The 18,613-nt window shown below is 41.8% G+C and overlaps 1 protein-coding gene across 3 annotated transcripts in view; it reads right to left on the minus strand.

The window, feature by feature from the left end:
* Mondo (MLX interacting protein mondo) overlaps nt 1–18,613 on the minus strand; it is a 109,987-nt gene that overhangs the window by 51,498 nt on the left and 39,876 nt on the right. For 2 of the 3 annotated variants that reach the window (XM_045761268.2, XM_045761266.2), the window contains exons 3-5: nt 17,158–17,225; nt 5,548–5,670; nt 1,391–1,444 (exon numbers count right to left, since the gene is read on the minus strand). In XM_045761268.2, coding sequence (XP_045617224.2) covers nt 1,391–1,444; nt 5,548–5,670; nt 17,158–17,225 — 245 coding nt within the window. The remainder of the gene's footprint in view (nt 1–1,390; nt 1,445–5,547; nt 5,671–17,157; nt 17,226–18,613) is intronic. The other variant, XM_045761267.2, reaches the window with a different exon arrangement.

Consider the following 18,613-nt stretch of genomic DNA (forward strand, 5'->3'; position numbering starts at 1 on the left):
ACTTTACCCCACCAACGTGTTCACACAATAGAATCATGGTGTGACGAGAAGGTTCTGTATCAGCCACACTGCTAGATATGAAAAAAGACAAATTAAATTTATATGCATGACATACATGCCTGAGAAGAATAAATATTAAAAATGCAAACTGACAGCAGAGAAATGGAAATACGAATCCATTGAGTCTTCGGTACATTACAATACACAGCATTTTTAGCTAAGATTTGCAGGTTGAAATTATGCATTTTGATTCCAAAAATAAAGATTCATCAACTGTTCATATAAGACAGCTGCCACTTAAAGCAAAATTGTTGCCGTAACAAAAAAAAAAGTATTATCTGACAAAAAGGTAACAAAGCAAAATTCTGAAAATTAAAAACTTAATGCATTCACAAATACAAACACGTTATATATACATTTAAAAAAAGACACAAACCATAAAATACAGTATAATGATTCAATTCAAGGCTTAGATGAAAATTACAAATTAGATTCCTTATATTTCCTGTATTCAAACACAATAAACTGCCCATGCACATAGTTTCTAAACATGAATGAATGAATGAATGAGTGTGGCATAAGGAGGTAAAGATGTGTCATGAGGTCTGGTACAGCAAAATAGTGACTGGAAGGCTTGTCCAGAATGCATTGGAGTACGGTGGAGAAGGGTTGGGTAAAACTGGAGTGTGTGACAGAATTGAAAAGTGCTGAAAAGAATGAAGGCTTGAAATGTCAAACTTTTGTAGCTGATGTTATCTGGCAATAACGCCTTGGAGTTGAAGAGGAGGAGGGGGTGAGATAGGGTAACACGGGGTTGGGGCAGGAGGCATAATGAATGGCTAGCAAAACAATAGGATGTGTCTGGTATGCTTGCGTGTGTGGCATTAACTATTTGTAATTACAGGAAGAGAACTATGCTTGTGATGCCCTACTTTTATTTAAATTTTTTCAATATTTTGTATACATGCATGTATGTATCTGCAGGTATGCGTGCATTGTATTCTGATGAGCATCTAAGCCCTAGGTAAAAAAGAAAAGCAAAAATTTAAAACATGTAAAAATTGGATGTCAAAGTTTCTTGCACCCAATGAAAGCAGATGTGAGTATTCAACCCATTCTCTCACCTAATACGTCGCAGTTTTTACGAAATCGACCAATCCGTTAAAAATGCGATGTACTCTTACAAATTATAGCATCGTAATATAGTACTGACATTTTCATTGCATCAGCTGCAATAGGTTAGGTGGGATACTTGGGTATATATATTTCTGGTTAGACTAAACAGATGCATTTTTGATGCAGTGGCAAATTGAGAGAATAGGCTGGAGTATTACAGGTAACAAGTTAAGAAGGTTGAGGACCTAGCAAATGTCCACTCCAAATCTTTTACCTTTATCTGTTTTTCATTTAATGATTTAGATTTTTCCTTCGACTTGCACCTTGACTGGAAACAACAGAAACCATTGTTATAAAAACAGGAGACTCCCAGAGACCAAGTTCTAAGTACTGTACTACATGATATTATACAAAAAAGTTACAGGTTAGCACCATTTAGACTACAGTATCTAATACACTGTATTACAGTACTATTATGTAGCATTTAAGTTTGGTTGATAATACTAAATAAATCTGAAAAACATAGAACATACGCATGTGATGTAATATGCAAGTGAGTAAAAGTTCTCAACTTGAGTTGCTTGCAAGGTTGACCATTTGCTCAGAGGCCCACCTTTTTACTTTAATGAAATGGCTCAGTTACAATGTTTCTCGCATCATATTTAGATCTAATGTTGTATATTGAGTTACCTTCATTCCCATTTTTTTTGTAAACTATACCATTTATTCCATGAGATAGAGGGTTATGTCTGGGCCCAGATCTTTCTCATTTTATGATGCAGGGATATTTTCCTTTCATTCTACATTCATATATGGATCTTCTAACTCCTGCTCCTACCCCTAACAATTTGCATTTGGTAAGTTTAAAAGCTAGTGCAGTATCTATTTTCCAGACCACCTCTGGAGTGTAATTACCTAGATGTAGTTACAGGATGAGAATTATGCTCATGGTGTCCCATCTTCCAAGCACTCATATAATGCTTCGCAGCCTAGCTGAATGGCACGTTGAACTTTGTAATTCTTTTGTTCTGGTTCTTTAACTTAATGATGTCTCTATAGTTAACAAAAGATTGAGGTATTCAACCTGTCTGTCGTACATAACATCATACCTGTATTGTTAAGAATCATCTGGTCTACAATGTGATGTATTAGTAAAAATTAAAGCACTAATATATTGGTAATTTTTATGCATTGGACTTAGGTTAGGAGGGTTGCTTGGGTTCGTGTTTCCGGTTATGCATCACAGTTGCTTTTTTATATGGAAGGGTAAAGAGAGAGAATGGGCTAGAGACACACGGACATCCATTCACATTCAACTCGATTATTATATTTAAATTCTTTGTTTCATGTTATTGTACAGATCAGAGATACTGGTATATATAACAGGAATCTATCATTCATAATCTATGCAGGAAAATTATATAAATCAAACATCGTTTGGAAATAATGACTATTTAAATTTAGAAATAATAACTACTGTATCTTGAGATTTCTACAACATATTTATGTTAATCAAGCCCTAGATAATATCTGTTAAAACTATTGTATTATTTATTATTACTGTACGTATATGTTTTTTGGTTACTTTCCAGGTTGCAGATAAGTTCATTTTTACAAAACTACAAAGTACACACTACTAATATTCAGAGCAGCCTGGAATAATAAATGCTGGAGCCACGTACAAATGGGATATACAATATAAGCAACATATTATTATTATAACAATAGGGGGGGACCTTCGAGAGCCTGCCGGCTTCCAGTCTCTGTCGAGGCCACTAGAGCTGGTGATCCTTGGATAAATTCTGGTAAATTATGTACTTTAACTCAATAATCCTTGTTTAACATTTCCTTAAGCATTATCTACATGAAGAAAAGTTCTAAGAATGTAAGCAAATAACCCAACGCACACATGTGAACACAATGTTAAAGTCCATATTGGACCCTTATTAAGTTCTATAATGCAATATAATTTAACATTTCAACACATTCACAATAAGCATTAATTAAAAACCAAAAATTATATACTGTATATACAGTACTGTCCATTCAGCCTCGTGGTTGAATGAACAGTGCTCTGGGGTCGTAGTCTTAATGGGCCCTGGGTTTGATCCCCGGCTGAGGCAGGAACAAAATGGGCAGTGTTTCTTTCACCCTGGTGTACCTGTTCACCTAGCAGTAAATATGTACCTAGGAGTTAAGACAGCTGCTATGGGCTGCTTCCTGGGGATGTGTGTGTGTAATTACCTAAGTGTAGTTACAGGATGAGAGCTACGCTCGTGGTGTCCCGTCTTCCCAGCACTCTTTGTCATATAACATAACATATAACATATAACGTGTGAGGGTGTGCATGTGTAAGAGAAATATAGCAGAAGACATAGTAGAGGAAAATAAATTGGTTAGAAAGGCGGGGTCCAAGAGCTAATAGCGCAATAATGCAGATACAAATAGTAAATACACACACACACATACTGTATATATATTAAATGATGTTTTAGGTTCACTGGAACTCTTGCAGCCTGATATAATACTTAATGAAAAGATTATGTATCTGATGCAACTCCATTATACTGTACTGTCTTCTATATTGTTTAACAGAACAAAATGAACACAAAGTAACAAGTATCATCCTGAACATAGATATAAATTTACTTTTTATAAGACTATAATATGGAACTGTAATAATAATGCCACGAGTACAGTACTGTCCTCTATATGAAATTCTTGTTTCCTTTAGAATATGGAGTTTTTATAAAACGTTATATATAGCTACACCTTCAAAATTGAATATAAAATCTTTGAAATGGTTGCTGAAATCTTTAAAATCTTTGCTGAAATGGTTGCCAAAATAGTTTGAGCTATGCCCAGTAGAACACTAAGTTGAGGCTCTCAGTATTGAAGAGCCAAGTATGTGAAAAACCGAGTATGAGACTAAACTTCACACTACCAATAAGAGTACAGTGAAGATAGCAAACTAATTTACAAAAATCTATGCAAGTAGTAAACATGCTCTAGGTGCAAGTGAAAATTAATACAGTACAGTACAATGGAAGTTGAGCAAATTAGGTAATTGATACAGGCATAGATGAGTAGAGCTTTAGGTGTAGTAGGTAGTAGGTGGATGGTAATATTGTGCTGTACAAGGATAGGTGAGCAAATTAGATAACCGATACAGGTATAAACAAATAGAGCTCTAAGTGTAGGTAATACTGTACTAGAGAAGTATCTGATAATGAAGATCGAGTCAGGAGGTTTACACGAATGCAGTTAATGTGTTTACTGTAAATACAGTAGATAAGGGAAAATTATATTGTATTATCATCACACTTTAAACTGCAATAAACACCCTTTTGAGAATTTTTTTAGACTAAACATTAAAAATAATGCAATGAATTTATTTATTTCATACAAATAACAAACTGTTGAAATAACAAAGAAAAATTATATGAATTATAAATCAGGAGGAGTTGCATTTGCAAGTTTAATTACAAGGTATACTTTGTTTTGCCATACTTTGTTGAATCAATGTTGACAACATTGATTCAATATTGATTAAACATTATTCGAACATATTTTGCCCACTGAAAGGACAATATTGCTGAGGACCTAAAGATGCACTGAACTGTATAATCAAAATTTTTTTTGAAACAGACACCAAACAGCTGTTTCAGAAGAGTAACTAAAGATTAATCATTACCCTAGTCTTAAGGAACAAATTATCAATAATTGATAATTGAGTGTATATTGAACACCACTGTTCAATATACAGTAATACACTCTGGATCGCCAAATTATCACAAGTGTGGTTTAGTCATGTATATGAATGAGTTTGGGTGGATACAAATAAGAACTGCCTAATATGGGCCAATAGGCCTTCTGCTCTTTCCTATATTCATATTCCATTCACCTGGGCTCTAGGAGATTAGAACTGCGAACCCGACGCATGTGAGGCCGAAGGTCTATCGACCGAGATATTAAGTAATCTTAATAAGTAAAGATTCCAGAAGCAATATCCTGTTGCCAAACTTGAATTTTTTATTTTCCCTGACTATTACTGAAGCTCAGAGGAATTAGTGAGCCATGCCCACGTCATAAATTAACATCCCATAAATATAAATTTATATGATGTGGATGTGGATCACTAATTCCTCTGAGCTTTAGTAATAGTTAGGGAAAGTCGAAAATTCCAGTTTGGTAACAGGATGTTGCTTTTGGAATCTTTTCTTCTTGGACTACTCAATAGCTCAGTCAATAGAGTTCGGCCTCACACGAGTGAGGGTCGACGGTACGAGTCTCCTAGAGCCCAGGTGAATGGAATGTTTATGTCCACGGAAGTGTGAATGACAATCTATATTCAAATGTTCTTATGTTACAAATTCACAAATAACTGGTATGTATTAGTGTCAGGACGCCACATACATGGATCTCACTCACCGAATCATTGTCAAGAAGGCTGCTCCCACACATCTTGTTCTTGTAATAGATTCTCCACTTCTTGTACTCTGCTGTCACCGCATCCAGTTGACGTTTCCAGTACTTCCCTTCTAGCACGATGGCCTGTAAAATGATTTCTCATTAACTCTAAATTCTTTCACCATATTTATTAAAATCTCATTAATGTAAAATACATATACAGTATTCTGTATATGTACAGTATATGAGGAGTTAGCAGAACTATTTTTAAAATCACATTATATAATACAGAAAGGTCGTAGGATTTAACTGTAGCCATTATAGAGGAGCACAGGGAATACAATGATTGCACAATAATGTAATGCGTAAAAAGAGCTCTAATGGGAACAAGGACCTTAATTAGTACATGGAATATAATATATAATGAGTACAGGAATATAATCAATTCTAAGAATATTATCATTACTGTATATACACTGAGCAATGATTAAGGGAAATATTTGTACTCTTAATAACCAGCATTGAGGGTACAAATAGAACAATAACTACAGAATTCCAACGATTAAAGACAGTATGAGTGCAGAAGTATAATGGATAAAGTACAGTGAGTACATTAAATGGATTGTGTATTATGTATAAAAGAGTATAATGAATAGAGTATAATATGTACAGGGAGTACATTTCTCAGAGTATACTTTACTGAATGAAGAGTACAGTATAACATGATCTCTTTTGATCACAACCAATCAAGAGCGGTGTCCCCAAATTATAAACATTTCAGAATGTGAAAAAGGCATTGCATCGAGTACAGTGGGTGCAAGGATTATACTCCTACAGTGAGTACAGAGGGTGCAAGGATTATACTCCTACAGTGAGTACAGAGTACTGCAATTTTCTCTGCATTACAATGAGTGCAGGGCTTGAGTGCAACACCATGATTACATGGTGTTGCAATAATTACAAAGTGGCAATTATTAGTGCTGCAATGAGTACAAAATGGTGCATTTGCTGCCGTGCAATGCAATGAGTACATAGTGCTGCACTGATTGCAGTGTTGTAATATCAACAGAGTGCTGCAATAATTACAGTGTTGTGGAATGAAAACAAGATGCTATAATGAGTTCAGGAAATATAATGAGTACATGCATGGGTGACTCCATGGAATATTCCTTCCTTTAGAATTCACAACATTTACTCCATCTATTATCATTCTATTATGCATGAAGAACCGCACATCTATAGGTCATCCAATAAGGTTTGGAAACTTCAAGAAGTTACCACTGTTATTTTGAGGTTATCTTGAGATGATTTCAGGGCTTAGCTTTCCCGCGGCCCGGTCCTCGACCAGGCCTCCTTTTTGTTACACATTCCCAGGAAGCAGCCCGTAGCAGCTAACTCCCAGGTACCTATTTACTGCTAGGTGAACAGATGCATCAGGGTGAAAGAAACTGCCCATTTGTTTCTGCCTTCGTTAGGGATCAAACCCGGAACCTTCGGACTACGAATACCGTCAGGCTGCTAGGCTTAGACTCGGCTACACATACCTTTGGGAGTTTGAAACATCTGCTGATGTAGATTTGACTAAATGTAAACTCTGTCAGCAGAACTATTCGCATACTTTGTGTCATTATATAATGGAATGTGAAAAAATTGCGGAATTCAGAAATAACACCATCAATGGAGTCCAAGAAATGTGTAAGCACTTCATTCAAAATGTTGTGCTGCCGGGAATCTTAGCGAAGTATTGAACATTGCTTACTGTAGGTGCAGCCTGTACATGACTAAAAGCTGCCGCCCAGTTGGATGGGTGTGAAGTAAGACTAGTAACTGTGTGATTTACCATAGATGTAAGGTGCCTACATATATGTAGGCACCACACACATACATATTATATATATATATATATATATATATATATATATATATATATATATATATATATAAGTATATATATATATATATAAGTATATATATATATATATATATATATATATATATATATATATATAAGTATATATATATATATAAGTATATATATATATATATATATATATATATATATATATATATATATATATATATATATATATATATATATATATATATATATATTGTGTAACTAGCCTCAAAAGATTGTCACTTGCTTAGTTAAATGAACTCTGGGGTTCAGTTCCTGAACCCATTATGTGCCTCTGTAAACCTTTCCACCACCGTCCACGGGACGGGTATGGGGTGCATAATAAGGAAAGAAGCTGAAGTGGGGCTGGAGGCGGCGGAGCACCTGGGAGGCGGGGGCGCCACACCCCTGCCACCCGCGCCTACCAACCAATAGGAAGCAGCCCTGCCTCCCCCGCCTAGTTCCTCCGGCGTATGGCGGCCCCCGCCGACACACACCCACATGTGTCCCATCACACACCTCCTTGAGGTTACCTTGAGGTGCTTCCGGGGCTTAGCGTCCCCGCGGCCCGGTCGTCGACCAGGCCTCCTGGGTCGAATGGATACACCTCCCCATTGTTCCACTTCTCATCCTCAGCCGGGATTCGTCAAGCACTTCCTACGGGCTCACCATAGTCCGTGCTACTTGGAACTGTTTGTTCCAAGTAGCGAATCTTTAACAACAACAACAACGTCAAGCACTTAACACCCCACTTCCGAAACCTATACATCTGTGAACAAATCAGTGTCCTGTATATGTAGTCCTGTACATCTGTACAAAGATGTACAGTGTTCTGTACATCTTTCCTCATCACAGAGGCTTAGTTTGTATAAATTAAACAGACTTTGACCTCCATAACGACTTAGCCACCACGATTGGGGAAAGATATACAGGCTCCGTTAGGGGACACGTAAATGCTTGTTGAATCTTTGGCTGGTTCACAAATTACCGGGTAACACAATAGTCGCGGGATTGATGGATTGTTTCAAGCGTAGTTTAGACATAAGGCATACATGTGAATGAGTTTGGGTGGATATAAATAGGAGCTGCCTTATATGGGGCAATTAGGCTTTCTGTAGCTTCTTATAATCTTACGTTCTATAGAATAACAAATTTATAATGAACTAGTCACAAACTCTTTATTTGTCTTTAATTTGTTTATTGATTATTCACTGATCCAACTTATATTATTGTAACTAAGTTAAATGCTCATGAAAGACTACTGATATATGCACACATTAAACTAACTAAATTATCAAGACTAACCTGCTTAGCTAAATGAATTTTAACGGTTCATTTCCTGAGCCCATCATGTGTCAATATAACCTTTTCCACTACCGTCCATAGGATGGTTATGGGGTCCACTAGCACCCACAGAATGTGTGTGGGGTCCACTAGCACCCACAGAATGTGTGTGGGGTCCACTAGCACCCACAGAATATGTGTGGGGTCCACTAGCACCCACAGAATATGTGTGGGGTCCACTAGCACCCACAGAATATGTGTGGGGTCCACTAGCACCCACAGAATATGTGTGGGGTCTACTAGCACCCACAGAATAAGTGTGTGGGGTCTACTAGCACCCACAGAATGTTTGTGGGGGTCCACTAGCACCCACAGAATATGTGTGGGGTCTACTAGCACCCACAGAATGTTTGTGGGGGTCCACTAGCACCCACAGAATATGTGTGGGGTCTACTAGCACCCACAGAATGTTTGTGGGGGTCCACTAGCACCCACAGAATATGTGTGGGGTCTACTAGCACCCACAGAATGTTTGTGGGGGTCCACTAGCACCCACAGAATATGTGTGGGGTCTACTAGCACCCACAGAATGTTTGTGGGGGTCCACTAGCACCCACAGAATATGTGTGGGGTCTACTAGCACCCACAGAATGTTTGTGGGGGTCCACTAGCACCCACAGAATATGTGTGGGGTCTACTAGCACCCACAGAATAAGTGTGTGGGGTCCACTAGCACCCACAGAATGTGTGGGGTCCACTAGCACCCACAGAATAAGTGTGTGGGGTCCACTAGCACCCACAGAATGTGTGGGGTCCACTAGCACCCATAGAATAAGTGTGTGGGGTCCACTAGCACCCACAGAATGTGTGGGGTCCACTAGCACCCACAGAATAAGTGTGTGGGGTCCACTAGCACCCACAGAATGTGTGGGGTCCACTAGCACCCACAGAATAAGTGTGTGGGGTCCACTAGCACCCACAGTGTGGGCACTGTTCTACATTAAACAACCTAATGATGGGAAGCCGTAACCATTCTCGGTGTTTCACAGTTCACCGCTTCAAGTGAGCAGACAATAGACGGGAGAAGATTGCTCAACACCGGATGCCACACACACACACACACACACACACACACACACACACACACACACACACACACACACACACACACACACACACACACACACACACACTAATTTCCAAGACAGTGAGACTTCCCATACATACGCAGCGTTGGCGTGCAGAGCCACTATCAATTTGAAAGCTTCATATATTTACTCCAAATGAGTATGTGAGCACACCCATCGCTAGTGTGAACCTCAATGAATCAAACACACACACAGGGCACCCGCTACCCGCATAGTTACCCAAGACGAGATGTACCCAAAGTACCTTACCAATGCACAGAGGGGAAGGTCATATCGTACACAATACGAATCGCTGATTTTCTGCTTCTAAAACCGTACACATCGCTAGGTTAGGATGTTTCAGCTCAGGTTATCTTGAAATGATTTCGGGGCTTAGCGTCCCCGCGGCCCGGTCCTCGACCAGGCCTCCTTTTTGCAACACATCTCCCAGGAAGCAGTTCGTAGCAGCTGTCTAACTCCCAGGTACCTATTTACTGCTAGGTGAACAGGGGCATCAGGGTGAAAGAAACTCTGCCGATTTGTTTCCGCCTCCGCCGGGGATCGAACCCGGAACCTTAGGACTACGAATCCCAAGCACTGTCCACTCAGCCGTCAGGCGCCCTGGTTAGGTTAGTGCGTGCAGGCAGCCGTCAGGTTAGGTTGTATTTGGCTCCATTAATTTAGGTTAGTGCGTGCAGGCAGCCGTCAGGTTAGGTTGTATTTGGCTCCATTAATTTAGGTTAGAGTTGGTAAGGTTGGCTAAGTTTAAAAAATTCATTGAAGATTTGTGTACGGGAGCCGGTGGCTGACCGGACAGAATACTGGACGCGTGATCCTGTGGTCCTGGGTTCGATCCCGGGCGTCGGCGAGAAACAATGGTCAGAGTTTCTTTCACCCTGATGCCCCTGTTACCTAGCAGTAAAATAGGTACCCGGGTGTTAGTCAGCTGTCACGGGCTGCTTCCTGGGAGTGGAGGCCTGCTCGAGGACCGGGCCGCGGGGACACTTAAGCTCCGAAATCATCTCAAGATAACCTCAAGATAACGATGTGGCTTGTCTCCCCACCGCCAGTCAGTGAGTTATCCTTGTCCTGTACCTTGTATCCTGTAAACCCTGCACCCCCCCCCCCCTACAGTGTTTACTGTAAACAAACAACTGCCGGAGAACCACCCACACACTGACGCTGTATTACTGACACATGCAGCTCCTGCCTTGTTTCCCAAGTGGTCAATCTTAATAGCACTAATTCCCAAGAATTACATTTACCAATAACAAATATATAAAGAGCAGAAAACACAAGGGCGAGGTATTTTGTATAACATAAAAAACTCCTGCTAACCTCGTCACAAAATACACACACACACACACACACACACACACACACACACACACACACACACACACACACACACACACACACACACACACACACGAAGCAGCCCGTAACAGCTGTCTAACTCCCAGGTACCTATTTACTGCTAAGTAATAGGGGCATCAGGGTGAAGAAAAACTCTGTCCATTGTTTCACGCTGGCGCCTGGAATCGAACCAGGGCCACAAATTCATTGTCGTATCTGATATACGGAAGAGTGAAGGCACTGGATTTATCCCAACAGTTCAAGTTTCCAGCTTAGAGAAAAGCTCAGTTCAATAGCATATAATACAACCTTCCTTCACTTGAAAAACAAACCTAACGTTAACAATGATTACAAATCTCAGTGTAGCAATGTTAGCGCGTCACGGTGTCGTGACGTTATTCCAACGTAAAAATAACATTTGGGTTACGTTGTGAGTGTTGGGAGGAGGCGTGCCAAGCAAGTGGCCTTGTACCACCTGCTCCTCATGCCAGGCCACGCCCACCTTGTCTCTTACAACATTTTTTTACTTTGTATAATTTGAAAATATGATATCAACTCTTTGAAAAGTACACCAGTAGACGATATAAATAATCCTAAACCTTTAGTATTATTTTAATTAGTTTATTATGCTCCCCATACCCATGCTGCGGGCCGTGGCAGAAAGGTTACAGAGTTCTCAACTCGCTCACATAACCTCAAGTCTGCTGCCAGAAGCCCACAGTGGCAGAATAACATCAGCTGCATATGGCATACTGGCCACCATCCGCGTATCCTTCACAAATCTGGACACAGCAACTCTCACGGCTCTATATACATGGAAACATCGAAGGTGAAACCCAGACTTGAATGGCATGAGGACTCCTAGCTCCTCTAGCCCCATCTCTGGCACAAAAATCTCCAGCATGGAACCTTTACCTGAAAAAGGACAAGGAGAAACTAGAAAAGGGTCTAAATATATGCCATGAGACTCGTTCCTGATTTGTAGGGATTGAGCTATGAGGAAAGAACATCTTCTAGAGCCCATCCAACCCTGCCTCAGCTTTTCGCTTGATTATTGCTCCTTACAACCACAGGGCTATGAACAAAGTCGTATAATGTGTTAGAATGTCCTCCTCAGAAATTGGGCTCTCACCAGAATGTTACCTAGAGAGTTACCCTTCCTCCATGCTAATGTAGGCCCATGTTTCCAAAAGTGGCCTCGAAGAAGAAAATAAAGAGTATTCAGAGAAGACCTTGTGGATTCTCATTGAACACCGTAATATTTTCTTCCTACCACCCCTATTCTTCATATATATATAAATGAGTTGTGGAAAATGTATTCTTCGCCAGGCTTGCTACCAGACTTAAGGAGTACATCTCACAGGAACTATCTTGTGATTACTTGATCAATAAGGTTTCTGGCTGGATATGTAAGGATCACTAGCCTCGGAGAAGAGAATAAGCTACTAGAGAGGTCCAATCTGGACTCCTGGTATGCGTGCATACGCGGGGAGGGTATTACGGCCTGCTCAGACGTCCTCACTGGCTACCTACAAGGCCAGGATTAAACCTGACACGACTCGTAATTATCAGCTTTCACGTGCATAGTTAATGTTTTAAGTATGTATGTGGGTTCTTGCTAATTCTTATCCATCCATATCCTCGGGGAACACGCCCCAGCTCTCGTGCCCCGGCTCATGGTTATCGGTCATCCGGTGTAGTTACTTTCCAAATCTCTTGAAGCTATGAATGGAGTGCTACCTGCTTGACGGGGTTCCGGGAGTTCTACTCCCCCAAGCCCGGCCTCGGGTTCCATGCTGGTGCAACGTATTCAAGTACAAGTCTCACGTAGATAGCGTATATGTTCTAAATGCTCCTCCATTCTGATTCTTGAAGGCTGTTCCTACATTTGCCAACTCCGCACATGCTGGTGCGACGCAATACATGCGAGGGGATCTTAGTTAAACATCTTTGAGTCAAGCGAGCAGTTAAATAGGTGCCCGGGCATACATCTTGTTCTGAGGCGGGGAGGGGTGGTAGGAGGGGGGGGGGTTGTGTATACCCTAAGAGACTGTCTCTCCCCAAGTATGAACAATCACATGCAATTGATTTATGAAGATTAGGCCACCCAGGAGGTGGCACGGGCATGAATAGCCCGTAAGATCACATACGACTTTGGAGATGGACAATAAGGACTGCAAGGTCCTCTGGTCCTAGGAGCTGCCTCCTCCACCGTCCACTAGCATCTAAAACCTGAGCTGGAGCACAGTTATGACGTCATAGTGACATGACGCACCTTGTCTATACTACTGTAAAACAACATTTTAAAACTTTTTTTTTTGGTTAGGTGGATTGAGTTGGGTTGCGCTGGGTCGGGTTAGATTTACTTAAAGAGTAGCGATGACGCAGAGTGGCGAGAATTTTCTAAGGTCTTAGACCCTCCTCCAAACAATGTACAATAATTGTGATCTCAATTTCCATCCTCGGGAATACTAATACGTTGAATATATCAACACGAAACAATGGATTTCGACCAGCCTATGTCTGTTCCATACCCCAGACACTTCTTGCAAATTTGGGTGAGGCTAGCCGCAAGTGTCTGGCCTCCAACTTACTGACGATAAACAAACATTATCTCTTCCAGTATAGATGTTTCCCCCGTGTTCTATATTTAAGTTCCAAGGACAATTCTCTATTATATATATATTCTTGAGTGCAGTTAGGTTTAATCTTCTCCTCTCCAGTGATTACGTAAGTGTAGTTACAAGATGTAGATTACGCTCGTCCCGTCTTCCACTATAAGCTTTGTCATATAACTCTCTGAAACTGCAATGTGTGTATGTGTTTAAACTAATCACCAATCAGTGTTTGCAGGATCAGCCAAGCAAGTAATTACCAAAAGAAGGGACCAAGTCGGGGAGGCTCTGTAGCACCAAGGATCACCCAATCATATATCCACCTAAATGAGCTTACAGGTGGTTGTTGTTGAGCTACTCAGAACGAAGTGTCCGTGTAGCACGGGTTATGGTGAACCCGTAAAGAGTGTGCAGGGGTCGAACATCCCCCCCTTAAGCTGCACGTACCCGTCTAAATATACGCGGTATTAAAGCAGCATACGGGAAGCTTCACCCTGACTGCCACACCTCCCCCGCGATGCGCCACGCCACCCTCCCAAGGTCGGTGTGTGTGTGTGTGCTGCTGCTACACTTGTGACTGGTATTCACCACGTGTGATACTCTGCTCCGTACTCTCACTAAGAATACAGCCCCAACTTGCTCTGAGGGCCTCCATTGTGGGGGGGGGGAGGGGTGCGTACAGGCCGGGGGGGGGAGGGGTTGCGTACTCGTCAGGGGGGGGGGGGGGTTGACGGGGAACTATCTCCCCTTATCAGGGGAAAGCACCAAGTCATTACGACTATATAGCACTGGGAAGGGGTCAGGATAAGGATTTGGGATGGGACGGGGGAAAGGAATGGTGCCCAATCACTTGGACGGTCGGGGATTGAACGCCGACCTGCATGACGCGAGAACGTACAACTTATGCTGGAAATACTTTTATCCCATCATGGTCCAGTGGGTTGTGGTGTCACTGGGGTCTACAGGGCTGCGGGTTCGACCCCCCATCGCATGGTTTTAATATTTTCTTATAGATCCATTACATTCGTGTGGTTATATGCTGTTTGTGACTCAACCCCGTCTTCTCTACTAATACGGCACATTTTGAGCACTATGGTCTCCAACGTACAAAATATGGGGTACTGTGGAAAGTGGCGACACGCAAATATTCCTTTTCTGTGCATAGGCTGGTTAGGTCACGTGGGGTAGCTTGTTCGTGCGTTTTAAGACCACATATTTTATCTATTGTGGAAAATCAATAGAACTATATGACTATTTTCACACTCATTGTTCACGTCTCTCCATAATGTCCTGTGTCTTGTATAATGAAATCACAAAGATATCATGTATTATGAGGAACTACTAAAGTTGTATGATGGGATCGAACTCGTGTCCCTGAAACTCGTCAGGTTTTGTTTCTTATTTACATTATATTATTCTACTTCATGTTAAATATAACTATTAATCTCCCAAGATGTGATACCGGATTGTTTTGAACTTCACAGATAACACGAAAGTTTATTTACACTCTCTGGAGCTATTTTATCTTCTAGAGACTCTAAGACAGACAGACACATGGTCGATCAGGCCACCTAGGGCAACATTCCAGACTTTTCTCAAGTGTTATCACCTTCTTATCACAGTCTCCCACCCTTTCTCCTCAACCCTCACTCGTGTCCTCCATAGTGGCCTTACCTACTTACACTTTAATTGTAAGTAGGCCTTACCTACTTACACTTTAATTGTAAGTAGGCCTTACCTACTTACACTTTAATTGTAAGTAGGCCTTACCTACTTACATTTTGATTGTAAGTAGGCCTTACCTACTTACATTTTGATTGTAAGTAGGCCTTACCTACTTACACTTTGATTGTAAGTAGGCTTCACCTACTTACACTTTGATTGTAAGTAGGCTTCACCTACTTACACTTTGATTGTAAGTAGGCTTCACCTACTTACACTTTGATTGTAAGTAGGCTTCACCTACTTACACTTTGATTGTAAGTAGGCTTCACCTACTTACACTTTGATTGGCCCCCCCCCTGTGATGATACAGGCGAATGAGGCGTTGTGGGTGCCAATCACAGGCACTCAGAGGGCAGAAAGCACTAGTATACAGCGTTATAACAGGTTTACAATAGAGCACTGGTTGTAAACCTGACGCTTCATGTTCCGTCATGTAACCCATTGTTATACTGCTGAAGGACAACACAATGCACCCATCCGACAGTGTGACATCATAATCTCCAGGATAGGCTGGGAGTTTGACACTTATGGCAGGTGGCTGCAGGTAATGGCCCCCCAGCGGTGAACACTACAGTTGTTAACTATGTGAACAAGAGCTACTGGCACACAATTTCCAAAAAACAAGATTGTAATTTCAAAGCGTTATATGACAAAGAGTGCTGGGAAGACGGGACACCACGAGCGTAGCTCTCATCCTGTAACTACACTTAGGTAATTACACTTAGGTAATTACAAAGAAAACCGTTGTGGAAGCCATCTCCATCCACAACTTCAAGGTCAGATTCGACAAACAATTCGAACTCCACAATAGTTAAATTATTTCGCAACATGTACAAGGAGACGAGGCATAAAGAACTAGATCTCACTTCCCCAGACTGATTGATTGGTGAACATTAAGCCCCCAAGAGGCGGCACGGGCATGAATAGCCCGTAATCACTACCCGCCCCCCCCCCCCCATAGACACTGATAGTTACCTGCTTGATGGGGCTCTGGGAGTTGTTCTACTCCCCAAGCGGGGGTGTGGGGAGGGAGGGGGGAGGCAACATTTGCGTCACCACTGTCAACACTGACCATTGCTCTCAAGGCCGCCACCTCCCCACCATCTCCCGGTAACCCCCTCCCACTCCACAAAACATCCCCCCACCCCACCTCACCCCCGTATACCGCAACAGGTTGTATAGCGCCCCCCCCCCCCCCCGCCAACCCACTTAGGGAAGACGGGGTAAAGATGCTGGAAAGCTACAGGTGACAGAAAGGTTGGACAGATGGGTCATATAGTGTAGTGTCAGCCAGCGGCTGTCCGCCTTGCTGACCGAATTTAAACATTAAATTTGTGCTTTATATATGTAGTGGAGGAGGCGAGTGACGTCATCCCGCTACTAGTTGTATAGACTTATTCTGAAACAGAAAACTTACCAGACGCTGTAGATGGACGCTGGTGTTCGCTAGGTCTGCTATCTTCACCTGAGGGAGTGACAAAGCTCACCTAGTAACCAAGACTGTACTTGTAGAGCCTGTTGCTGTTACTAAGATACTTGTGAGAACATACTGGAGGCACACGATGGGATCGAACCGGCGTCCCAGGCGTAAACAAACTGGCCTGGAACTCAAGGTACGGCCTCTTACCTCAGGTCGATTGTGGATGTCTACGTCCAGGGCGAACTGACACACCGTCATCCTCTTCTTTCTGATGACTGAGGGGAAAAAAATAAAACTACAGTAGTGTTAACAAATTGAGAAACTATAACAAAATTTCCTTTCTCCATAAAACACATACGAGAAAATCTTTTAAGCTCATCATGGTCTAGTAGGTAATGCTTGGGTCTGGGATGACCCAGGACGTTAGTTCAATCCCACCGCATAACTTCAATAGGTTTTGTCACATTTATTCATTCCAGCGTACAAATTACAACGTACTGTAAAACATAGCGGCTCACAAATATCGACGTTTTCTATGTATAGGTTGGTTAGGTTCGGTGGGTAGCTTGGGTTTGTGTGTTTCTGGTGAGGTTAGTACTTCCTGTTTTGTACGTTGTGGCAGATCAAGAGAACGTGCTCCGTACCCCACAGGTTCATAAGTAGATGCGTAAATGCTGGTTGAATCCTAGCCTTGGACTCCCCATTGCTCACACGCAGGTTCGATCTCCCCTGCATGACCTCAACATTTCTCACTGATACATGAGGTTGTTGTGACTGACTTGTGCACGGTGTGAACGTTGTCATGCAGAAGCAGGCGCCTAGACTCCCCCCCCCACACACACAGCGGGACCAAAGAGCTAGAGCTCAACCCTCGCAAACACAACTAGGTGAGTACACACACACACACACACACACACACACACACACACACACACACACACACACACACATACATACACATACATACACACACACACACACACACACACATACATACACATACATACACACACACACACACACACACACACACACACACACACACACACACACACACACACATACATACACATACATACACACACACACACACACACACACACACATACACATACATACACACACACACACACACACACACACACACACACACACACACACACACACACACACACACACACACACCTCTCAACACTCAACCCACCCTCTCACTCAACACACTACATTTCTTACGCTATCCACCTCAACCTCAAAATTACGATGGTTTAGGGAATTAAAATCCGTGCAATAATGCCGCTTTCTGGGAGTAATGAGTATCGGCTCGGGTAGGCTGGGTGGGGTGTCTAGGTACTGATGATTCTGGATAGGGAAAAGTTGCAAGTTTTACAGAGTGACGCTCAAGAGAGAGGACCAGGACCATACCCTCAAGTGCCTGTATAAAATGGTTAAACCTGGATATGACACGAGAGGATCGAGAACTGAGAACCGACACCACACGAGAACCGGAAAACTATTTTTAATTGTGTTACAAAGACAGACTAACCTTCCTAGGCCTAATACACGATATATGAGGCTTAATATAGCACCTACGTGTGCTATATAAGGCCTAGGAATATTTAAGGTTTTTATTTATTCATTTTTGTTAAGAACGCCTTACTAGTCA

The sequence above is a fragment of the Procambarus clarkii genome, chromosome 45, assembly GCF_040958095.1.
Source record: "Procambarus clarkii isolate CNS0578487 chromosome 45, FALCON_Pclarkii_2.0, whole genome shotgun sequence".
NCBI classification, from domain to species: Eukaryota; Metazoa; Arthropoda; class Malacostraca; order Decapoda; family Cambaridae; genus Procambarus; species Procambarus clarkii.